The 25666-nt window shown below is 39.8% G+C and overlaps 1 protein-coding gene across 1 annotated transcript in view; it reads right to left on the bottom strand.

The window, feature by feature from the left end:
- l3mbtl1 (L3MBTL histone methyl-lysine binding protein 1) overlaps positions 1-25666 on the bottom strand; it is a 50599-nt gene that overhangs the window by 6071 nt on the left and 18862 nt on the right. Inside the window, exons 8-17 of the mRNA XM_068000792.1 lie at positions 22091-22195; positions 13428-13563; positions 12636-12727; positions 9591-9742; positions 8095-8171; positions 6334-6419; positions 6085-6195; positions 5202-5316; positions 4643-4745; positions 1256-1453 (exon numbers count right to left, since the gene is read on the bottom strand). Of these exons, the coding sequence (XP_067856893.1) occupies positions 1256-1453; positions 4643-4745; positions 5202-5316; positions 6085-6195; positions 6334-6419; positions 8095-8171; positions 9591-9742; positions 12636-12727; positions 13428-13563; positions 22091-22195 (1175 nt within the window). The remainder of the gene's footprint in view (positions 1-1255; positions 1454-4642; positions 4746-5201; positions 5317-6084; positions 6196-6333; positions 6420-8094; positions 8172-9590; positions 9743-12635; positions 12728-13427; positions 13564-22090; positions 22196-25666) is intronic.

Here is a 25666-nt window from a genome sequence, read left to right as displayed (position 1 = left end):
TCTTTTGGAACTCAAGAATGCTGCTTGCCAGTGTTACATTTTAAGTTCCTGTGTTGTTAAATTTGTATACTATTTTCAATAAGATGGTTTGTTAATCTTGATTTTTTTATCCAGCTCGTTATGGACAAGAATCTGTGTGGTAGTCTAGAGTAAATTATTGGCCTTTTCTCTCAATCACTTTATTGTTGTGACACGATTTAATGTTTATTATGTCTTTTCTGAATTTGGCTATGCTGCTGTGCAAAATAAGCTTACTTTTATTTTTAAATAAATACAGTAATTTATCCTAATGCATCAGTGTACATAATGTATGTGTTGGCGATCTGTGGAAGTACAATAAACAGTGCAGAACAGACCAGGGACTTAAGCAGACTAAACAGAAATTCAAATATAAGAAATTTCACACAACAGTCCAAACGTGCAATAAGTGTTAACATTTTTACTAAAGTCTAAAAATAAAATGTCTAAACTTTGATACTGCAGAAAACTAAGGAATTGTCTGCATTTATTACAGATTATATTGAGATAAATGGGTCTTTGGTGAAGTAGCTGCTATTTGTCGAAGGAAAATGACAGCAAGATAAGAATTCCTCTTGTCACGATGTGCAGTGACATTGGAAATGTCTGATTGTTTCCTGTTAAGTGCTTCTACTGAAATGATAAACATTTTATAAAACGTTTTCACAATTTCATTAGAAATATTAAATAGAGAAAATCTTCATTAACATATTTAGATTGTTGCTGCACATAGCAACCAGAGCATTACTTAACCCAATATTTCATTAGGAAGAAACTTTCCCATCCATATACATTGCTTGTTGTTGCAAGAATAAAGCACATGGTCTGTCAAAGACTAGTGGTGAAATGACATGGTAGCACAGTGCCTTATAACATGATGGATCATAGAGTTTAAGGATAAGACCTTTTATCCTGTCATTCCCCAACATGTCAAATTCCTGACTGCAGTTCCCGTTACCAAGGGAGATACCAAGCAATGACTGGGTATCTTCCTACAGCCAGTGGACTATCAGGGGACACTCTTGCATACTTTCTAAGAGCATCAATGGGAACAAGTCACCTTCTCACTCTCTTAGCTAAGGAACTGTAATGGACCTAAAAGGGTGGAAAAAAGATAAATGTGGGGGGAAGGGGAAAAAAATTCTATCACGATGACAAACACCAGTCATTAATTAACTTATTTTTCTCTGTTTAGTTGTTTATTTTAAATATGTTTTATGGCATTTACCATTATTACCTCCCATGATGTCTTGATTTCTTTCTTCGCCCAAATGACACGAGATTCCTTTTTCGGGACGATCCCTCTGCATCTGACATCTCTATTTTCATCTTTGTTTGGTTCCTTTCAGCTAGTGGACAGCCTGACAGACGATGATGGGCAGTGAACTTGCCAGTAACATGCCCTGAGCCATCACAACCAGGAGTTGGGCACTTCCTGAGGCAATCAGTGTGCACAAGACAAGACACTGAAATTCATTCACTACATTGCATGAATCTATTCCAGTAAGTCTGGCTGTTGGTAACATTGTCGGAAATTAAATTCAAGATGTGTATGAGTATGCAACATGGAAAATGTAATGTATCTCTTTCACTGACGGTTTGGATGGATTCTGTCATTTAGGATGTTGATGATGTATCTATGTTTATGGCATTTTTAATTATACCATGAAAATTTGCAATCGAACATAAAAGAGGTTAAGTGACTGCAAATGAACATAAATTGCAATTGTAAATACAATGCACAAAAATCCTATCCTACTATAATAATCATGCATTTTAAAAATTTCCAAACCAAAATCATAATTTAAATAAATAAATCAACCAAACTAAGCATCTTTCCATCGGATTGGGGCTAAAGGCAGGGAGGGGGCCACTTGCACCCATCAGATGCAAGTACCCCCGCTGGACGTCAGCCCAGTATTCAGAGCTAGCGTAGTCTCCACTCGCCGGGGCTGTCTGGAGTGGGGCCTGAACCCAACCCTTCTAACTCAGAGGCAGCAATACTACTACTGAGCCAGTAGTCACCCTGCTGGATGTCATTCGATTATTTGGAGACAATATTTTAGTCTCCACTTGCCAGGGCTGTCTGGAGGGAGGCTCAAATCCTTCCCCTACTGATTCAGGGGCAGGAATGTTACCACTAAGCCAAAGGCTCACTCCACTGTTGATGATGACAGTGCACTCGTTTTCTGCTGTATTAGCAGAGGAGTAAACCAATTTAAAGTACCTCTATTAAAATTGGGACTACAGGTTTGATCACGTGAAGCATTCATCCACTAGTAACTACAAGCCTTGAATGTTACATCTGTTAAATTAGCATGTCTCAGACAGTTAAAATGGGACTCAGTTTGATGTTTTTTTTAATCAGTTATAAGATGATAGTGATATGAAATATTGCTTTGCACAATGCATTTATCCTTTTCTCAATGTATACCCAATTGGCAGGGCATTGGTATCCACAATGGCACTTTTGTACTTGATGCCCCTATTTACAAAATCTTGGATGCATACGCTTTTTTTATGGCTTTATCAACTTCTTCTTCCATTTAAAAAAAATGTATCTGAAATCCTAAGTCTCTCTGTCTGCTACTCCTTTTAAAGATTTAGTTAATCAGATCAAATCTCATGTGAATCAGTTTTTCAAAATCACCAACACACACTTGTTTTACTATGTCTTGGGATTACTACATTAAAGGCGCTGTATAAACGCAAGTTGTTGTTGTTAGTTCATAAAGACAATTTGGAGTCTGACACAAATCTGAACAAAAGTTAAATATAAGCAGAACTATTTTGCTCAAAGCGGGTTCAAGGACAGTAGCTGACTTTGCAAATAATAAAATGACTGCAGTCACTTATACATTAAAAAAAAAGCAGTTGCTCCTGCCCATGCTTTCAAAACATTAAAAATTTACCAACTGGTTAGGGCAACTCTGCGCGTGTGTGGAGGCATGCAGGAACACAGCTGTCTCCTGGTATTCACAAGTTCTCACAAAGGAGGTGTCCTGAATTAAGATTTCGCCAAATGCAAGAACAATAATTATGCATTATTCTTTCTATTTGTGTTTTAGACCTATATTCTCAGGAAAGAGAGAATGGGCTTTTCTTCTTGCATCCTCATGCATATCAGTGGCAAAAGAGCTTTCAAGTGTTATAGGTTATGTCTATACTGCCACTTTTGCATTGGGCTGCGACAATTTCTGATTTGACTTAGTAATTAGAAATCTCCTTGGGAGGTTGTTTCACACTGTTTGTGCTTGACACCACGTGAAGCATAACTGCAATGTAGTTTCAAGCTTGGTTTACAAAGTGTCACTGGTCCTCCTGCACTTTATAAAATAGTTACAGAGTTTAACATGTTGAGAAAATAGATGCTCCTGCCCATGGTCTCAAAAAATTAAAAATTTACCAGCTGAGGAGCAGTGCCCTTCTGGAAGGAAGAGTGCAGTATAATTGAGGTCTTGGATGCTACACTTTGCCGTTACAAGCCCCAGTTGGTTCAATAGAACTACAACTGTCAATTCTATTGATACCAGCTCACTTTACCAGGATCTTTGCATTTTAGAATTTGTGAAACAAATATATAAAATTAAGCTGATTGTTACATTCTTCATATATACCTTCACAAAACTTTGTATCAGTTCTTGATTAAACTGCTTTGTTCTTCTCTTCAAGGGGTTGTTTTATCCAACTCAATTATTTTGGGGTGTTACATAGCCCCAATTTTTACCCAGAACAGAAAACAGGTGGATGGGGGTAAGGCAATCGTCAACACCACCCCCCACCCCCCACCCCCCCGACCTCTTTAACGTAAGGCCCGGGTGAATTTAATGCCCGGGCCTCATCTGCATGCCCCCAGTCAGCTGCCTGCCTGAAACAGAGGCAACAAGTTAAGTTGCAGGGAGGGGGCTTCGCATTCGGGAAGGAGAGGCACACAGGGCAAGGAGGCCTAAACTTTAAAAATAAAATTTTAAAACGTACCTATTTGAGGAGCAGAGGCTTCATATCTTATTTAGCTCCGGATCCTCTTTCTGCTGTCTTCACCGGGCGGGAAAGCCACAACAGCTTCCCCATTCAGGCCACCATTTAAAATTGCAGTCAGGGCCGATTATGTCATCAGACCAGAATCTGCATATTTAAAAAAGCACCCTGCTGGCTTCAGGATCAGAAAAAGCAGATTAAGATTCAAGGCCTCGGGATCGGTGCAGGACTTCAGAGGCTATGTCAACTAGCCAGTTTTAGCTGCCTGGTTTCTGACAGTAGAGTAGGATTAAAATCACTCCCAAAGTTGCAACTATAACCAGATATGCTTTAACTGCACTATAATCTGCAATCACCATATTTGAGTTAGCGGTTGAACTTGGTTTAAATGCCTTCTCCATGTAGCAATTTACTTCGCACAATAAATGCAGCAGTTTTACTTATAGTAACAGTGTACTGAATCTTCATTTTTAAACACTGTTCATACACATGCATGTAGCTTTTAAAAAAGAAATTATAACTTTTTCCCACGAGAAACTTTTCACAGTTATTGTGATGTATTGTACTGTTAAGTGTTAGGGATGGGGGCTAGAGTGCTGAAAGATTCTGACCAGTCAGGCTGTTCCTAAATTTAACAGATACTCACCGATGATGAGTAGTGTACTTAGAACCTTTTGCATGACTAACAGCCTTCCACCCTGGAGTTGAACATCCTGTTTGCCCAGGATCAGCTGAGGAATCTGTTACTTCTGCAAAAGAAAAAGGAAGCAATGTATTTTAACTATTGCTCCCTATCAATACGTTCCCCAAAATCACTGTTGATTTTCAATGACACAATGGCACCTTACAGCAGTCTGAACATTCTTCCTGTCCAGGCAAGACTTACAGAATCATCCGGAAAGTTGTCTGCTACATGGAAACTCCAAAAGCAGAATAAACATAAAGCAATGGCACTAAAAGAAACAAACACTTCAAACAAAAAGAAATAAACACTGATTTTATCTTTAACAAATACAACAATGCTATAGTTCCCCTTATAAATAGGTGCAGCCCAAATTTCAGAGATAACCTTAAAATTATACATCTTGTACACAACTTCCTGCAGAGTAAAAATTCTAAAACTACCTTTGTTAAATTATACCCTGAAATTAATATTAAAAATGTTGATAATGAGAGCAGTGAGGATGGAATGCTACTGTACTCACTAATTGGTGGTTGGAGAAAATGTCCTGTTCTGGCACACCATCCTGCAGGATGTATATCTGGATTATCAGTATCTACCCAGTAATTGTAAACATGGCTCCATCCATCAAAATTGATCTGGCATAGAAAATAATTAGCAGAAAAATATAAACTTTATAGGGAAACTAAATTTTTATAAATTGTACATTTCAGTGCTTGATACACACAAATAAAATCTACTGTCACACTTTCAGAACTATATGGCGTGAATATGGGCCCCATAAGTGGGTCCAGGTGAGGTAAGCGGCCTCGCCCCGCAAAGAGGAAAATTTAAAACAAAATAATTCCTGAATTGGTGTCAGGACTGGGGGAGGCATGGGCGAGCTCACTTCCCACTCCACAAAGGGCAGGCGGGTGCCAAAAATGTCCCGTAGAAATGAGATGCCCTTGTCCCGGTAAGCCCACACACTCTGGCTGCGGTGAACCCTGGAAGAAACTGGCATGAGCGATCCCTGTGTAACCAGAAGACTCACAGTCCATAGTATTTTAGGGCACCCTTCTCTTTGCACGTGCCGCTATCTTTATTCTTTGAGTTAAGATCTCCACAGTTGTGGTCTTCAAAAGAGACCACTAGGAAATATTTTAGCTTCTTCAGAAAGCTGAGTGTTATCCAATCTGTTCCTTTCCATAGCCAATTATACATAGCCCTCTCAACCACTTTCTCACTGTTTCTTTCCAAATGTACTATCTTGTAATTTTGGATTTTGACCAGAGAAGAAAGGAACATTGATGTGGCAAGATATAGACCCACAATATCATTTATAATACTGAGCAATGCAATAAGCTATTATTACAAACCATCAGTTGAAAGTGGTGAATATTACTGAGGAGGAACTCTTTCACTACCTTCATCCTGTGGTCATCAACATCTACAATGGTGGATACACGAATCAGCATAGGATTGCGTCTGTCTACAGCTTCCAGCTTCATGTTTATCTGGAAACCATGTGGAGGACGCTGAAACACAAGGCGATAAGGTCCAACTATGTTTGAATCTTCAAAATTATCACACCAGAAAACAGTAGAAACTGAATGTGTGAAGCTCTTTTATAGAAACACAACAGCTTTAGTAAATCTGAAAAACATTTCACTTACAACTTTAAATGCACGAGCAGGAGCAGCAGAAGATCCTGTTTCTTCCAAATACCTATCCCAAGCAAAATGCTCTGGGTGAGGGTAGCCTAGGATATCACAAATTGAGAAACATTATTAGTCTCTGTGCCAAGGGGTAGATTTTCAGGTAGATTTTATTTCCCAGGCCTAATCTGCATGTCCCAGTCAGTTTCCCGCCAGAAATCTGCAGGAAACGGCAGCTGGCGGGCGGTAGGAGGCCGCTGCCAGGGACCAAAGGAACGGTCCCGACACTCAGGTAAGTTGGTCATGGCGGTGTGGGGGGCGGGGGGGGGGGGGGGGGAAGAGGGGGGAATAGACCTGGGCTGGGGAGGCCTAAACATTCTTTGTGGGGCCCGAAGGAGCAATTGTGTTTCTCCTGGCCGCACAAGGAAAGTAAAAAAATGCAACAAGACTTACCTCGTTGGGCATCTTCTGGCTATGACTCCTCTTTCCTGTAAGTGGACCTTGCACGAAAGCCACAACACTTCCCCGCTCAAGTGCACAGTTAAAATAAAAGTGGGGTCCCAGTGATGTCATCAGAACTCAATCTGCATATTTAAAGAAGGACCCCAATGGTTTCTGGCAGGTGTCCCTCTCACCTGCTCAAGAGCAGAGTAAAATCATATCCTACAGGATCAGTGTGGGATGTTGACGAATCGATATTAATTGCCCACACTCCCAATCTCTGCCAAGCGGGCAGGTTTAAAATTGACCCTTATATTTCAGGACTATAAAGTCTGGATGTGTACCGGAGGACTGAAGAGTGGCCAATGTAATACCCTTTTTTAAAAAGCGAGGCAGGGAAAATTCAGGTAATTACAGGTCGGTTAGCTTAACATCTGTGATAGGGAAAAGTTTAGAATCTTTAATTAAGAATGAAATCGTATCTAGATAAAGAGAAAATAGAAGTAACCAATATGATAATCATGCTTTATAAACCTTATAGAATTCTTTGAGGAGGTAACAGACATGGGAGATGGGAGAAATGCAGTGGATGTAGTGTACATGGATTTTAGAAATGCCTCTGATAAGGTACCACATGGGAGAATACTACAGAAGATTATGGGTTATGGAATTAGGGGGAGGATAGCAAACTGGTTTAAAGATTGGTTCGAAGAGAGAAAACAGAGACTTGGAGTTAAGGGCAGTTTTTCAAAGTGCTTCAAAGTGGGTAGTGATGTCCCAGCTCTGGGGCCACTTCTGTTCACTGTGTATATCAATGATTTGGATATAGGCCTTGGTGTGGTGTCAAAACTTGTAGATGATACCTAAATAGGAGGTATAGTTCATTCTTTAGATGACCAAAGGAAGCTGCAAAGGAATATTGATAAGATAAGGGGAATGCCCTAAAAAGTGACAGATGGAGTTCAATGTCAGTAGGTGTGAGGTGATATATTTCGGTGAAAAAAAATAACAGCAGTAATTATACTCTGAATGGAAATAGGCTCAGTGTTGTGGAAGAGGAGGGATTTGGGGGTACAAGTTTACAAGACATTAAAGGCATGAGTTTCTGCTCTGTCTCTCATTTGAAGCCTGCCCCAACCCAGCATCCATTATGTCTTTCGACTTTAGCTGTGCAACTTCCCTGCAGTCCCTGCTTCTCTCTGTTGTCCCCTCACTAATAATAGCCCTTCTTTTCCCACCTGTTTGTGGCCTGCTCTCAACCCAGCCATTTGAACTGCAGGTGAAATTGAAAACTTCAAATTCTACGCAGTTAAATATTGATTTTATCCATCAACTTACCTTGTGGAGGTGTCAGTGGTTTTCCATGTTGCTGGCACCAGCCTACAGGATGGATGTATGGGCTGCTAGCATCACACCTAGTAGAAAAAAATGCGAGTTAGAGGCACGTTACCTGTCCACCCTCTTGGCTCAGGATGCTACACAGCTCAAAGAGATCCAAAAAAGGGCAAAGAGAGAAAATTCTTTCAAAAAGGAGCTTTAGTTGTTGGATAGGCGGGCCCTCTGATTTTTGGTTTTAGCTGCATCTTCAGTGCCTCCTCTCCCATTAAACTTCAATCTACCATCTGCACTGGGTAGAGGTGACTGAAGATCTGCTCTATGTCGATGCTGCTCATCAATAGGAGAGGAGATGTTGGGCTCTATGTGCCAAACAGGGTAAATGGCTGCCTACATCATACAATGCAATCATAAATATCATGAAATACAACAAGTACAAATAGTTTAGATCATGGTGCACCACTGAAACAATTGCCACTTTATCATTGTCATTTTTAATTAACAACAGGGTATGAAACAATCAAGTTTTAAGTTACGGTTATAACACATGACTGATCAGTAGCTGCTGAGTGTGAATCGTAGCTGACAAGATCCAAGTTATACTGTAAGCTGTGACTGGCTATGAATCACAAATGCTTACACATCTGCACTCGTCTGGTGGCTATTCTTTAAAATTAGGAGTGCACAAGTGGCAGCATCAGCTGACTTATGATAGTTAAAAGATTCAATATTAGGTTTACAAAGTGCCCAGGAGGTCCAACAGAACATTGCCATTTTTCAAACTGGACTGGAGTTATAATATAGCACTGCCCAAGTGATGCGAGACGACCTCCTAGATATGAAAAATGTGGATGTAACAAAAATAGCATTTTGGAGAATACTCAAAGTTCCAATATTCGAACCTTATTAATTCCCTTCATTTATAATGATGATGTAACTGAAACTAAAGGACATTGTAATATTAAAATTACCTTAAATATCATGGCTGTCACAAAGGGATGGAATATAAGTTTCTGCTCCTAACTGCTCATAGGACAAATTCTTAACCTTAACCTAGTAGCAGCAAGCAAATGGAGGCATTTAACCAATGAGAGAAGGAAAATCAAGAGCGAGCCATCTTGGGCCGCTCTTACTGTCATGACGTTACTAGTGGCTCAAGAGTTGCATTGGCAGAGTCTAAGTCAGCTGCCAACCTTCTCTCTGGTGGGGCATGATATTTGAGCATGGAGGCAAAAGGAAGATGAAAAAATACATTTTGAAAAGGGAAAAATATGAATAAATAAAACTACCTCAGCATAACTAATCTTTTTGATAAGAACATTTATCTCATCCATCTATGCTCACAACCCTTTTTCTCTCTTTTCTCATGTCATGTTCTGGCAGTATTTTCCTTCCATCTTTGTTCTTTACTACTTCTTTCCACAATGTTTTCCATGCTCCTTTTTAATTTATTTTCTCTGTTAACTTTTCAGGAATCCATGACAAATTGGAAAGCCTACCAGTAATCATACGTGTCATCCCAGTTATCGAAATGCACCAGGAATCTGTTTTCAACTATATCTGTCACTGTAGCAACACAGATCAGAGATGGATTCATTCGATCAACTGCTTCCAGTTTCATTCCAACACGAAATCCCAAAGGGGTAACCATCTGAAAGAAAACTTACCATTAAAACATCATTAGATTCAACCATTTTGCCTATTAATAGTCGAACTCCATTGCAAAAATGGCTCTGTTATTCCAAATATCACTTTATAGCAAACACTTACTGGTTTTAAGCTCCATCTTTGTCAGCATAAGAACTGAAAATCATGCAAAGATTAAAACTGCTGTAGTCCCAATTAGGCTGTACAATGTGTGTTTTTAATTGTAATTTTTAATATGCTCTCAAATCAGGAGTAACATCAGTCATATACACAGTAAAACTCCTTCTACTTCCCTCTTCTCGAACATTGCACCTTACCCCCATTCAATTATACATTTTTTCCATTTCCCTTACCAGCCATCTTCATGGCTTCCCCGAGTAAGACTGTCAAATAAATGCCAATTAGTGCTGGAGCATTACATAGGAACACAGGAACAGAAGTAGGTCATTCAGCCTTTCAAACTTGTTCTGCCATTCAATTAGGTCACAGCTGATCTGTACCTCAACTCCATTTAACCACCTTTGATCCATATTCCGTGATATCCTTACCTAATAAAAATCTGTTGATTTAAGTCTTGAAAATTTCAGTTGACCCAGCATCCACTGTCTTTTGGGAATTACACAATTCTACTACCCTTTTGTTTGAAAAAGTTCTTCTTGATTTCACTCCTGAATGGTCTAACTCTGATTTTAAGATTGTGCCCATTTGTTCTGAATTCCCCTACCAGAGGAAATTGTGTATCTGTATCTACTCTATCAAATCCTTTTATCATTTTAAACATCTCAATTAGATCACCCCTCAATCTACTAAACTCACGGAAGTACAAGCTAAGTTTATGCAATTTGTCCTCAGAATTTAACCCTTTAAACCCTGGTATCATTCTGGTGAATCTGTGCTGTATGCCATCGAAGGCCAATACATCCTTCCCGAGATGCAGTACTCCAGGTGGGGTCTATTGATAATTCAATTTAGTGGGCATGATTTCACAGAACAGAACTAAGTTCAGATTGCCCAAATTCATATGAGACTCTTACAGCTGACAGAGAGAGGAGACTTTCATCTCATTAGCCAGAATTACATTTGAAACCTTCACCCCAGAAGTTAAAGAATAATGTGCTAACCTACCCATTAAAGGCAGAACATCAGGCTAATCAGGCCGTAGATAAAGCTAATGAAATTCTAGGTTTTTTCACGAGTATACAACATAAAAGCCAAGGGGTAATGATGAGCCTACATAAAACCTTAATAAGACCTCAGTAAGAACACTGTGCAGTACTGTGCTCCAAACTATAGGAATGATATTGAGATTTCAGAGAGTGTACAATGTAGATTCACTAGGGTGATGTCTGGTATGAGGCAATACAACTACAAAGAAAGACTTGAAAAATTGGAGCTTTTTTTTTATTTGTACAATGCAGAAAATGGGGTAATATGATAGAAGTGTTTATAATTATGAAAGGATGTGAGAGAGTAGATAGAAGCAGGCTGTTTCCAGTGTTGAGGGGTCTTGAGTGAGGGGTCATAGATACAAAATTAAATGTAACAGAGTAAAAACAGAGAGCAAGAAAAACTTCTTTCCACAAAATGGTTGTGAGGCTGTGGAATTCATTTCCAGGGTTAGTGGTTGAGTCAGAAACTATGTCAACATTCGAGATTAGATTGCATAAGTGTTTGAAGGAAAAGGGGATAAAGGAATAAGGTGGGCAAATGTGATTATGACTATTTCCTCCCGTGGAGGGTAATCACCAACACTGGTTGGGCCAGATGGCTCTTTCCTTGTTGTAACTTCTATGTATTCCTATGGTCGGGTCAGTGCACCAATGCCAACAATATTTATAATACTGAAGTGTGAACATTATTAAATTCTAATATAAAGTACCAGCGAGGGACAGTAACCTGGAAATTCCTGTGAGTGATGTTATTGTACAAAATGCTAATGGCTCATATCAAATTCCTCTCTCTGCTATTTTAATATAGTCATTGGGCTGTAATACTTCTGTCAAAATAATGGAGACAAGAAATTTGATACAAGCATGTTACGTGTTCACATCACTCGCATTAATTTATAGGCTACGAAAGTGATTTAGGTTTAAACAGGTTTATACAAAAGTATTGGCCTGGAATTTGCTCCAAAAATAACGGAGAGCCGCTCACCATTGTTTAAGGGCAAATGGAAGAGCAACTTCCGGCGAGCGCACATGCGCAGTCAAACGCAGAAATCTGGAAGTTGCTCTACGAGATGCCCTGCTCCTCCGAAAGCTGCGCAGGAAGGAGATCTCGCCGGCTGGAATGAATGGACCAGCCCAAATTTGCTCTCCTGCCCAGCTGGAAACGAACTAATCAACACTGAAAAGGTATGCTCAGATTTTTAGGTCGAAGCTAACTTTTAACGCCGTGGTAAGTATTAATAACTGTCAAACAACCTCTCTAGCACTGAAAATTAACTTTTAAAAATGTGGAGTCTCATTCCTTCCAATTTTAATTGTTGTTGGGCATTTAAAAATATATATTTTTTCACTTTTTCTTTCTGTCTCTTTTATCTCTGTCTTTTAATTCAATATTTCTAACCCTCTATTTCACTTTCTCTAACTGATTTTACATTAAATTTACTGTTGTAGCTTTACTTCCTGGTTCCGTGTCTGTACAGCTTGCCAAGGATGCTTCAATCTGATTGGTTGAGGGAACAGAGAGATCCTTTCCCCGCTCACACAGCTCACAGATTCCCGGGAGAGGACGCTGCACTTTTTGCAGCTAAGTTTAAATCTATTAAGCGGCGGACGCCATTCGTTTGGCCCTCAGAGCAAATTCCGGGCCATTATTTTCAACAGGGAAGAAAACCTATCTTGTTTAAAAAAACCTGACATAAGAAATTGTTTAAGGATGGTGCAGGTACTCACTGTATTCTGATTGACAAAGAGTTGTTTTGGTGCAGCTTGGGACTTTGTTATCCTCAGATAATTTGGCCAGTTGAACTCTTCCTCCTTGTACCCTAAAACGGTAACACAATGGCATTATGTACTCACCTGAACCAATCCTCTACAAAATAACCCCTTCCAGTTAAATAACATCAATCTGTAGCCCAAAATCATATCAATTTTCATATTTTTCCTGTAGGATTATTTGTAATCTTTTGAACACTGTGACATTTTGATAGCATTATATGTTGGTATGACGCCATCTGGTGGAAAGTGTATATCCTTGTTCCCTGTGGATAGACGTCCAAGTTCTTCACACAGCCGATAAACAATACTTAGATGCAGTCTGAAAGTTTAATTTTATATACAAAAATATAAATTATACAGTACAGCATAGCCAACATGCTTAGTTATATAATGTATTGTATAATACAGAGAAAATCTGCTAAAATCATGTGATTAGTTCCGGATGACATCGTAATCTAATGCAATTTTATCAAATTTATCACAAATTGCATCAAGCAAGATAATTGAACTTTTTAAACTTATGATATAAGCTTTTGTCATATATACATTTTCTCTCCGATATATAATTGCATTTCAGGATGATGTGTTTGATTGTACCAATAAAGGTCTCAGTTTCATAGGGGGTCATTTTAACTTAACCTGCCTGAGGGGAAACTATTGGCCTGGTTAGGTTAAAATTACCCCCAAAGTCTGATATGGTAACGAGGTGAGTTATGCTGATGAGGTTGATGCCAGTATATCTCTCACCTTTAGGAAGATATAATCTGTGACCAGTCTTCTCACACCATCCTGCAGGATGGATGTCTGGAGAGTCAGCATTCACCCAGAAATCATGACACTCGGAATAACCATCAAAATGGAGTCGCAAACGATAACCACAAACCTTCAGGAAGCAAAACATTGTTAGGATTCTCCAATTATAGGTAGCCTTTCCTACAGTTTAAAAATTAAATTACTTACTCTAAGTCCTCTCGTTCTGTTCCTTAAATGATATATTACTTTACATATGCCATGGTTAATGTCAGCCTTCAAAACTGGATGCTTGATCGCATGCCACCATCACCACCAAGAGGCAAACTAGCGTTAAGTTAAGTAGCAAAGTCCCAGCATTCCATTTTCCTGTGCAAGATATTTTTTAAATAGCCAGAATGAACTGAGTGACAACAACTGGATTGCCAACAGTTACGAACAAGTTAATTAAATTAAGAACTTTAGTAACATACACATAATAACAAGTGCTAGCAGAATCACAAAGCTTTCTTCTTCACGGTATTTAGTTTTGTTTGTGTGCTTAGTCCATCTGACTCTTTTTCAACTGAAGATAAACAACCTCTTTTTATTTGTATTTTTCTACTGTGGCCTCACTACCCTATGACCACATAATGGCTGAAAGAGTAGGCAAATGATTTGGCCCCAGGTCTCTATCAATGATGCCCTGAACACGCGAGAAAGAGGTGAGCCAGTCGAGCACAACAATGACTCTTTTTCTCCGAATCTCCTTTCCACCAAAAGGAAAGCAGATGGTCTCAACCTGGCATCATCCACAATGAGATGACTGAAATTAGGAACTCAGAGGTACTTAGCAAGCAGTCCTGTGTCACACCACTACCAGGGTACCGAATGCTAGTGCTCTAATCACACCAGTACTAGCTTCACTGTTGATTCTGGAGCATTGGTTAATATAACAGTGCACAAATGCCAATAGCAGGAGCAACAGAAAAGATGGCCACATGAGTTCCATTATATGTGTGAGAATCAGGAGATTACACAAAATCTCATTGGAACAGGCATTTCTCCAATCTCATAACTTACCTGTGGGCTACTATATAAAAAATAACCACCGTATTTAATATTTTGCACCAGATTAAGATTTGTATTCTTCTTTTCAACTTTTAAATTATGACATCTTGTTTTTTCTACCATAAACTAAGAGTTAGAGTTTCAGAAATTCAAACTGGAGATTTTTCCACATTTCTAGCATCAATACAGTTATTTACTTCCAATAAATTCAGCCTAAAAATTACCAAGGTTCATTTGGACTCCTGTCAGTTTTCTGCTGGGAGAGAGCCCTGCTGTTACCAAAGATCCTGATGAGAATTGACACACCTAAATTTCTAACATCAACTCCAAAAGTATAATGGGTGGGAATATTATCATTTGTCATAAACTGCGACAATCCCAACGGTCCATTTTGCTTCAGATCATAAGAATGGCGAGATTATATTTTTTATTGAGAATTTATAGCTTGCCATGTATTATAAAAAGTTTTAAAGTGCCTGTTGTGTTGCTGGGAGCAATCCACATATCCATCAGCAGCTCCCAAAAGAAAACGATTCATCCCTGTTGATGTTATTTGCCAAGACAAAAATAATGTGATTTTTTAAAGCTGAAACAGACATCATTTTGGGCAAAGCCAGTCCTATAGTCTTATTACCAAACAAAAAGTAGTAGATGCCAATTGTACCCAGGCGTTATAAGTAATTAATATTTAGGAACATAGGAACATAGGAACAGGAGTTGGCAATTCAGCCCATCGAGCCCGCTCCGCCATTTGATAAGATCATGGCTGATCTGTGATCTAACTCCATATACTTGCCTTTGCCCCATATGCCTTAATACCTTTGGTTGCCAAAAAGCTATCTATCTCACATTTAAATTTAGCAATTGTCTTAGTATCAATTAACGTTTGTGGAAGAGAGTTCGAAACTCCTACCACCCTTTGTGTGTAGAAGTGTTTTCTAATCTCACTTCTGAAAGGTCTGGCTCTAATTTTTAGACTGTGCCCCCTAGTCCTAGAATCCCCAACCAGCGGAAATAGTTTCTCTCTATCCACCCTATCTGTTCCCCTTAATATCTTATAAACTTCAATCAGATCACCCCTTAACCTTCTAAACTCCAGAGAATACAACCCCAATTTGTGTAATCTCACCTCGTAACTTAACCCTTGAAGTCTAGGTATCATTCTAGTAAACCTAAGCTGCACTCCCTCCAAAGCCAATATGTCCTTCTGAAGGTGCGGTGCCCAGAACTGCTCACAGTACTCCAGGTGCGGTCCAACCAGGGTTTTGTATAGCTGCAGGATAACTTCTGCCTCCTTGTACTCTAGTCCTCTAGATAGAAAGGCCAGCAATTCATTAGCTTTACTGATTATTTTCTGCATCTGTTCGTGACACTTCAATGATCTATGTACCTGAACCCCTAAGTGCCTTTGGACATCTACTGTTTTTAACTTTTTACCATTTAGAAAGTACCCGTTCTGTCCTTTTTTGGTCCTAAGTGGATGACCTCACATTTGCCACAGTTTTGCCCTTTCACCTAATCTATCAATATCGCTTTGTAATTTTATGTTTTCATCTACACTGCTTTCAATGCCACCAATCTTTGTGTCATCGGCAAACTTAGATATGAGACTTTCTATGCCTTTATCTAAGTTGTTAATAAATATTGTGAATAATTGAGGCCCCAAGACAGATCCCTGCAGGACTCCACTAGTCACATCCTGCCAATATGAGTACCTACCCATTATCTCTACTCTCTGTCGCCTTTCGCTCAGCCAACTTCCTAACCAAGTCCGTACTTTTCCCTCGATTCCATGGGCTTCTATCTTAGCTAACAGTCTCTTATGTGGGACTTTATAAAATGCCTTCTGTAAGTCCATATAAATAACATCAATTGACATTCCCCTGTCCACTACTTCAGTCACCTCTTCAAAAAATTCAATCAGGTTTGTCAGGCACGACCTACTTTTCACAAATCCATGCTGGCTCTCTCTGATTAACTGAAAATTCTCGAGGTGTTCAGTCACCCTATCCTTAATTATGGACTCCAGCATTTTCCCCACAACAGATGTTAGGCTAATTGTTCTATAATTCCCTGGTTTCCCTCTCTCTCCTTTCTTAAAAAGCGGAGTGACATGTGCAATTTTCCAATCTAGAGGGACGGTTCCTGAATCTAGAAAACTTTGTAAGATAATAGTTAAGGCATCTGCAATGTGCTCACCTACTTCCTTTAAAACCCTGGGATGGAAACCATCTGGTCCTGGGATTTGTCACTCTTTAGTGCTATTATTTTCTTTATTACTGTTGTTTTACTTATGTTAATTTTATTGAGTCCCTGTCCCCAATTCAATATTAGTTTTCTTGGGATATCCGACATGCTATCCTCTTTTTCGACTGTAAATACTGATGCAAAGTAATTATTCAACATGTCCGCCATTTCCCCATTGTCAATGACAATATCCCCACTTTCAGTTTTTAAGGGGCCAACACTGCTCCTGACTACCCTCTTTCTCCTAATATAACTATAAAAGTTCTTCATATTGGTTTTGATATTCCTTGCAAGTTTCTTTTCATACTCTTGTTGTAGCTCTTACTATCTGTTTTGTGACCCTTTGTTGATCTTTGTATCTTTCCCATTCACCAGGATCTGTGCCATTTTTTGCCTTTTTGTATGCCCTTTCCTTATGTCTTATACAGTCCCTTACCTCTTTAGTTGTCCATGGCTGTTTTTTTGGCAAGTAGAGTTCTTGCCCCTCAGGAGTATAAACCGGTTCTGTATCACGTTAAATGTTTCTTTAAACATTTCCCACTGATCATCAGTCATTTTACCCATTAATAAATTTGCCCAGTTTACTGTGGACAGTCTCTGTCTCATCCCATTGAAGTCGGCCTTACCCAAGTCTAGAATCTTCGCAGCTGATTCACTTTTTTCCCTTTCAAACACTACATTGAACTCAATCATGTTATGATCGCTATTGGATAGATGTTCACGCACAGTTAAGCCATTAACTAAATCTGGTTCATTACTCATTACTAAATCTAGTATGGCTTGCCCCCTTGTTGCCTCTAGGACATACTGCTGTAGAAAACTATCCCGGACACACTCAAGAAATTCACTACCTTTCTGACAGTTGCGAGTCAGCTTTTCCCAATCTATGTGAAGGTTAAAGTCCCCCACTATGCCTTTGTTACACGCTTGTCTAATCTTTGCATTTATACAATCTAGCACGTCAGAGCTGCTGCCAGGGGTCCTATACACAACTTCCATTATAGTCTTAGGTCCTTTCCTATTTCTCAATTCAACCCATAAGGTCTCTGTTGGCTGCTTACCTCTCGTTATATCCTCCTTTATCATTGAAGTGATTTAATCTCTAATCTCTAAGGCTACTCCTCCTCCTCTTCCATTTTCCCTATCTCTCCTGTAGACCTTATAACCTGGTATATTTAGTTCCCAATCCTGACCATCCTGCAGCCATGTCTCAGTAATAGCTATCATGTCATACCCTCCAATTTGAATTTGTGCCTGTAGTTCATTTAATTTATTCCTTATACTCCGTGCGCTTGTAAATAGAATTCTTAGTTGGGCCACGCACCCTAGCCTGTCCTTCAGCTTTGATGCTGGGTTAATCGCTTTACACCTTCTGGTTTTCACTTTATCTGTAGTGCCTAAAGTACACTCTCTTTCTGCTGCTCTACTCTTTTCCCTTTCACTTGTTCTTGAACAACTATTTGTATTGTAAATTTCCCTGGGTCCTCCCCTCTCTTGCTGCTTTCAATTTATCATTGGACTGTCAGATGACACCACGCAGTCACCTGTGAGAAAACTGACTTGATTGATTTCACTGCAACAAGAGTTTCACGGTGAGTTAGCTCTGACTATTTGTGAGCATTACTGTCTATTCTTGTGACAAACATGAAACTTTCTGACTATTTATCATGGCATTGACTTCCTTCTTTCTCTCACAATACACAATCAAACAAGGACAAACAGAACATAAATGTAGGGGTAGAAATTGATATGCATTTCATATGTTTTCTGGGTGCAAAACGGGCACCACAAAGTCTAATTCTGCAGCACAACATTCCGTGCAGGAAGTGCGCTCGCGCCATCGTGGTTCAAGTGCTCTATAGGTAGCCCTTGCCGCCGCCTGAAACAAATGAAGGCATAATTTAAATATGTTAATAAGAGTCCTGCACCTGAATCAGGACCCTTTTGTAAAATTCTTGTCCGTGCGCGTCTGAGACGTCACTTCTTTAATCTGCCCAGCAAATCATGGTGGAAACAGTCAGCAAGCAGCCTTCACAAGCGGTGTTTAAAGGGATCTTCACCTCTATTAAGGTAAGTCTCTGGTTAGTCATTTTAAGCTTCTAAGGTGCTTTTGGGCCAAATTTTAGACTGTTTTGGCAAGTGTTTGTCTGTGAGACACTTTTGCAGAGTGTGTTTGAGGAGGGCAGGAGCTGTTTCGCGGGATTTGCCTGTTCTCAATTGCTGAACATGGGAATTCTGCTGGGCTTATCCTTGAGGATCCCAAATCAGGAGGAGGAGCAGCAACAATGAAGGCAGCAAAAACCTGCACATGCTGCAAGAAGAGGGCAAAGGAGGCAAGGGCACAAGAGGCAATACAGCATGCGGCTATTCAGAAACAGAGCATCACACCTGAATCTCACAGAGAAGCAGTGTGCAAGGCAGCTGTGTTTCAACAGGGAGAAAGTAACTTACCTGTACCAACTGTTGTAGTGAAAATTGGAGTCCCAACACCAGGGCATGCGCTGCACTGCCTATGGCAGTGAAGGTCACTGTGGCTCTAAACCTTTATGCCTCTGGTTCCTTCCAAACTGCTTCTGGTGGCAACAGCAACATCAGTCAGTTTGCTCTGCACACGACGATCTGGCAGATCACTAATGTACTGTTCCGAAGGTGATTCCCCATGGAGGCTGACTAGCAGGAAGAAAGAGCACTGGCATTTGCCCACATTGCTGGCTTCCCACAGGTACAGGGCATCACAGACTGCACGTACGTAGGCCTGCACGCACCCCATCATGAACCAGCACTGTTTCTCAACAGGGCTTCTATTCGCCCCATGTTCAACTTGTTTGTGACCACAGGCAGCTTGTCTTCCAGTCTTGCCCAACACTACGTTTCTGACTCGCCCCCTGTCCATGATGTCCATAACCTGTTCTTCAAGTGAGTGCAGCACATGGAAGTGGGGCCCTTCTCCTGCGGCTGCCTGCTCCGTTATTGCGTGCGAGCTTGCTCTACAAGAAAGCAGGGAGTATGTCAGAGTAGTGAGAAATTTTGAGGATGTGCATGTCAGGGCAGAATAGTGTTTCTGATGTGTGAATTATGGCAGAGGTATGAGGAGGAAAAGGAAGTAATAGTGAGTGCTGAGTGCTACATTGGGAGCAAAGGAGGTGGAATGAAGCCTGCTGCAGTGATTGGAGGAGCGTGCTGGTAATTGGGAAAGGGAAGGGTTTTGAGTCCTGGAAGAACATTCAGTAAAAGACTAAGTAGAGAGTAATGAGAGATAGGAGTTAGGAGGCTTATCTTACCAAGCTTTGTGAGGTCATTGAACTTTTTCCTGCATTGCAGCCATGTTCTGGTGCAATGCTTCTGGCACTGACCACCTCTGCCCACTCGTGCCAGGTAGCTTGCCTTGGTATCTTTCTGCCACCTGGTAGATAGAAGATGTCCCTCCTCATGACACCAATATCTCCAGTGAAGCATCAGAAAAATTAGAGGCTCTTGTAGATTCTCCTGTGCCTGCCACCGCCCACAATCTTCAGTTATTTTGGCTTGCTGCCAAAGTGCACCTCCCCTTTAAGAGGAGCAGGCTGCCTTTAAATGGCACCAGCAACGCATGATATTGATACCCCCCCCCCCCACCCATTAGGCGAGCTGCCAATGAACAGCGCGAGTAGCACTGGCAGTCCAGTTATTTTATTTTAATTAATCAGGTGGATCGATTTAGGGTTTTAATTGCTTCCACGTGATTGGGCATGCGCACCAAGTATAGCGCCCATTCTGTGCCCAAAAACTGGCTTAAACCAACTTCAACTCCATTATTTCTGTCCCAGTGCCGAAGAGAGAATTCCAAGCCATTCAATTCCAATACAAGCATCTTGTGGATTTTATATGCATGTATGTTTTATTGGCAGCTTTTTTGGAGTTTAAGAGATACTTATTTACATTTTCTTCGCTTCAAATTTCTCAACCTGTCTTTTTAAAATTAAGTAGTCTGTCTGAAGCCATCACATGCAGTTAGCCTAGGAAGAGACAGCACACATCCAGTGAGCTGGAATACAGTGAAGAACATTCTCTGTAATGCCCTGGGCAGAAAACTTTGATATTGGGGCACAAAAAGGCACACTCATAGGGACGTGGGGAGTAAGGGCTCACTTACAGGAGTGGTCTGAGGTACTGAAGCTGAGGAAATTATCTGGCGTAAAAACCCAAACACATAACACTTCATTTATTCCCAACCTGAATCAAAGAGGAGAGGAGCATAAACTCCACTTGTCCAAAACTCTGCTGCCCATATCCTGTCCTGTACTATGTCCTACTCACCCATCAACCCTGTTTTCACTCACCTAAGTTGACTCCCTGTCCAACATATTAAATTTAAAATCCTCATCCTTGTCTTCAAATCCCTCCACAGCCTTGCTCCACCCTTTCTTCTCCATCCTTACATCACCTCCAACACTCATATTTTGACTTTGGCCCTCCCTTCACCCTAGGCTAAACTTGACCACCTCTTCCCTCTTCACCTATAAAACCCTTCTCGAAATCCAATTTTTCGGTGAAGCTTTTGGTGAACCCACCTAATCTTTTCCTCCTTGGCTTGCACCCATTCTTTTTATCTATTGTTTTTATTTCTTTCTCCCTCTATAAAGCACCTTGGAACATTTTCTATATTAAAGATGTTATATAAAAGTAAGTTGGTGTGATGAGTGGAGTCCGCAAGTCCACGTACTGGTGGAGCTTGGAAACAGAACCTTTAGTATTCACATCAACAATCAAGGTATGTATTAGAAAGGTTGTAGCATTTGTGTGTATTTTCTGCACTTCTCTGCAGTTAGGGTCACATAGAAGACATAGGACACATCTGATTGAAACAACTCCATTACATCATGCATTCTATCTCACATACTCTCCGCACCCTTCCTGTGTCAATTCACCACTCACGTTCCTCTATATACTGTTCCCTACCTGTCACAGTAGCTCTTTGTAAAACGTTTATTTGCGACTGTCACAAAAAAAGGAATGCAGTATTCAAACATTAATAAAGTAGATCTGATTACCTACACTCTAGTCACATGTTTGTACCCCAGTACATACTAATGCACCAATCTATTATACTTCTGAAATTATCTGTTCTCAGTTTGGCAGGAGGCTCTTTTATTGAAAAAAAAATCAACACATGTAATTAACTAAAACTAAAAGCCAACAGACATATTAAAATGTGATGCATTTTAGATATGTACTACATGGAATACCTTGTCAGGAACTGAAATATTTTCTGCATGGTTGTTGCTTCATTATTTATCTACATTTATATCTTGAACCTATTATTTTAATGCACCAGCTATTCAGTTTTGTTAGTTCAATCGAAAATGAACTGAAGCTTTCTGTACCTCAAACACGGTGAGTACAAAGTACATGGATGGATGCGTAGGATCAATACCCTCTAACTTCATGCCAGCCCTGAAACCATTTTTATCCTGTGGGAAGGATTGATACTGTTCAAAGAAAGAAAATTGTGGTCACATTACAGAATAAGTACAATGCATTACCATCACTACAGTTAATTCCAACAACCATCTTCATTAATCTATGCCCTGCTCTCACCAAACAGCCTTGTAAGAAATTTGTTTTTTAATACTATATTCAAATGGGTTCCTCTAAATGGGAACAACCACTTCAAGTACAGAGGAACTAAATAACCTATACCCATTTTAATGTTACCAAAAATGAATAGTTTTGTTCATAATAAATCTTCAGAAAACACAAAAGATCATTGCAACTAATTCATCATAAATTGTAATGTACTAATATATATGGGACTATTTTTCTCTCGCTACTGCCTCAATTTTTTTGCAGGAATTAGGTGATACCAAGATGAAAATCTCAAAAACAAACATACCGCCAACCTCCTGTTATCTTCTCATTCATTGCAATTTTGGAGGGGTCCTTGAAAAAGGCAGTCAGGTCTCATGCCAGAAACAGGCAGAAGTCTCATTAATATATTTTAGGGCTGTCAAGCGATTTAATAAATGAATTACCATTGATCTCACGATTAAAAAGTTTTATCTGTTAATCTTGGTTTTAATCGCATTTTTAATTGATACAATTACTGCACCCATCTCATTCAACTTTGTTTCATTACTGATACTATTATTATCATCCAAAGAACAATCCAGCATAAAAACCCTGTTTTCCTATTTCTGGTTTCACATTTATTTACACAAAATTATATAGAAAAACTCAAACTGAACTGTTTATTGTGAAGAGAACAACAAAACCTTTAGAGTCATCATATCCTAAAATTGGTAGTCTTTACATCGCTACACACAAAAAAAAATGCAATGCAACCTACGAGTCTGAGAAGAACCTCAGTCCTATTTCTTGCTGCCATTTAACCAGTTGCTTGGACGAGACAAGTTTATTTACGTTTTCGGGAGATAATGCTGTTCACTTTTTATTTACAATCTGAACCAAAAGTGAGAAAAATGGTTCACATGGCACCATTGTCACTGGCGTTGCTAAGTATTTATGTGCCAGCTTTGCTAAACTTTCATGGGCACCAATGCACTTCAATCACCATTCGAGAGGACACCTTCCATGCTGATAACTGGTTCTGCTTTATAACGATCCAAACCGGTGTTGGTTGACTTTGTTCCTTCATATTCATCCTCTGAATCAGATGCCGCTAAGAGGAGATTCATTTTCTATTTTGGTGGTTCAGCTACTGTAGTTTGCGCACCAGGGTCCTGGTCTTGTGAGACTTCTGACAACAGTAAGGTAAGAATTAACTTCCACACCTCCTCATTCTTGGATTTTAGAAGGCACTTCAGATTCTTAAACCTTAGGTCCAGTGTTGTCGCTATATTTAGACATATGAGATTGGTGCTTTTTTTTACGGTTAGTTAAGTCTACAGTGAAAGATTTTTAAACCGAACAACATTTGCTAGGTCATCATCTGAGACAGCAATAACACAAAATAAAGGGCACAATGTGGGTAAAACCACAGAGCAGGAAACACACATCTTTCCCCCAAAGAACTCAGTCACATACCTGTAGGGCTCTAGTAGGACTTACAACATTTGAAATTTGTCAAATTCAGCAGCAGTGAGCACTGCTAGATTGTGCTTCTGAAGAGCTAACGTGCTGTGATAGCAAATCTATTTCTCAGCAGTAACTGAACCAGCAGCATTGTGGAGTTTCATCTAGTTAAAACGTCTTGTATAAAAGAGTCTTGTTTCTTTCCATTTGCGGCCTGCTATATTTCTATTTCTGCACTATTAGCTGGATTATGTTTGAAATGGCCCATGAGTTTTCTACATTTTACCAGTAAGTTTCTGAACCCGACAGCATTAAGCACTACTGTGATCGATCGTTGCAGACAGTGAACGATGCACAGCATGTGTTCAAATAGCAAAAGATTGGCTGCTGCCATCATATTGCATGCATTGTCGGTACCAATTGTTACCTTGCCTGTATATCCAACTCTTTCACAACATCCAAGAAATGCACTGCACATGTTTTAGTATAGTGTCTCTCTTTGATATGCTTTGATGTTAGCACAAGAAACTGTAGTGTCCAAGAAGCATCAATCGTGTGTGCAGTGATTCCAAGATAGCTCTGATTGCCCACAGGCGTTTAGTAATCACCAGTCAAAACAACAACTGGCATGTTCTTCAGTTGCACCAACTTTATAGATTTTTCATTGTTAGATAGGTCATCTATTTGTGATGCGATGGTTACTCTGGAAGGCAAGGTATACGACTCATTGGAAGATGCCAACATCTCTTACAACGTGTTGCTTACAATGTTAATGGGTCTGCAGCTGTTAGCTATCCACTTGCAATAGCATTGGTTATATTATCGTACTTAACTTGATTCGTGGGCTTGCAGCAATTCTGAATTTCTGTAAGAGTACTCTGTCAAAACTGACGAGTTTCATTTGTTGTTGTATTGTTGCCTGTAGCAGAAGAACGACTAGAAAGTTTATTTTGAGAAGTGAAGTCATGTTTAGCATGCAGGTGGTACAGCAGACTAGACGTACTTCTCTGATACTGGAACTAAATTTGACAGTACATACAAGTAACCGTCTTTCTATTCACTGAACCATTAGAAAGTTTTAAAAAAATAAACTTTCCATTCACAAGCCCTTCACTTTTAGTGCTTTGCTCCATAATGCTTTACCTTTTGTTTTTTCGAATGCTTGCTGCTCAGAGTTGTGGTCACACAGAAAAATGTATTACACTCGAGAACGTGCACAGTCATCATTTGAATAGAAAGTTAGTCACATAACCGGAAATTCTTTGCGGGTGAAATTCCAATGAAAAAGAAAATCGGATGGGGTGTGAAACAAGGTGTTGTTTCGGTGTTGCCAATTTTGCAGCTAAGTTGAATTTCACCCCATTTATCTCTGTTAATGCAGTTTACAAATGAATGGAGGTAAGTTTAACTTATATTGTTGGGCGAAAGATGGGTGATGACGAATCGTTAACCCGTTTTACATGAAAATGGTTCAGGCCACTGGTGAGCTTAATTAGGATGTGGAGATGCCGGTGATGGACTGGGGTTGACAATTGTAAACAATTTTACAACACCAAGTTATAGTCCAACAATTTTATTTGAAATTCACAAGCTTTCGGAGGCTTCCTCCTTCCTCAGGTGAATGTTGTGGAAATCACAACATTCCACAAATTTCACAAAATCACAACATTCCACAAAATCACAAATTTCCACAACATTCACCTGAGGAAGGAGGAAGCCTCCGAAAGCTTGTGAATTTCAAATAAAATTGTTGGACTATAACTTGAGCTTAATTAGGCAAGTGGTGGGCTCACACCATCCACTGCCCACCCGGTGAACAGGGCCAGATAAAAATTACCCCCATAGTTTCCTTCCCTCCAGTTAATGCTGAAAGTGCTCTTATGAAGCAGGACTACATGGTTTGTGATGATGTTCTAAATGCCAGGGGA

The sequence above is a fragment of the Heptranchias perlo genome, chromosome 19 (genome assembly GCF_035084215.1).
Source record: "Heptranchias perlo isolate sHepPer1 chromosome 19, sHepPer1.hap1, whole genome shotgun sequence".
NCBI classification, from domain to species: Eukaryota; Metazoa; Chordata; class Chondrichthyes; order Hexanchiformes; family Hexanchidae; genus Heptranchias; species Heptranchias perlo.
Note: the sequence above shows the minus strand (reverse complement) of the source record. Positions and strands in the feature narration are given on the sequence as shown.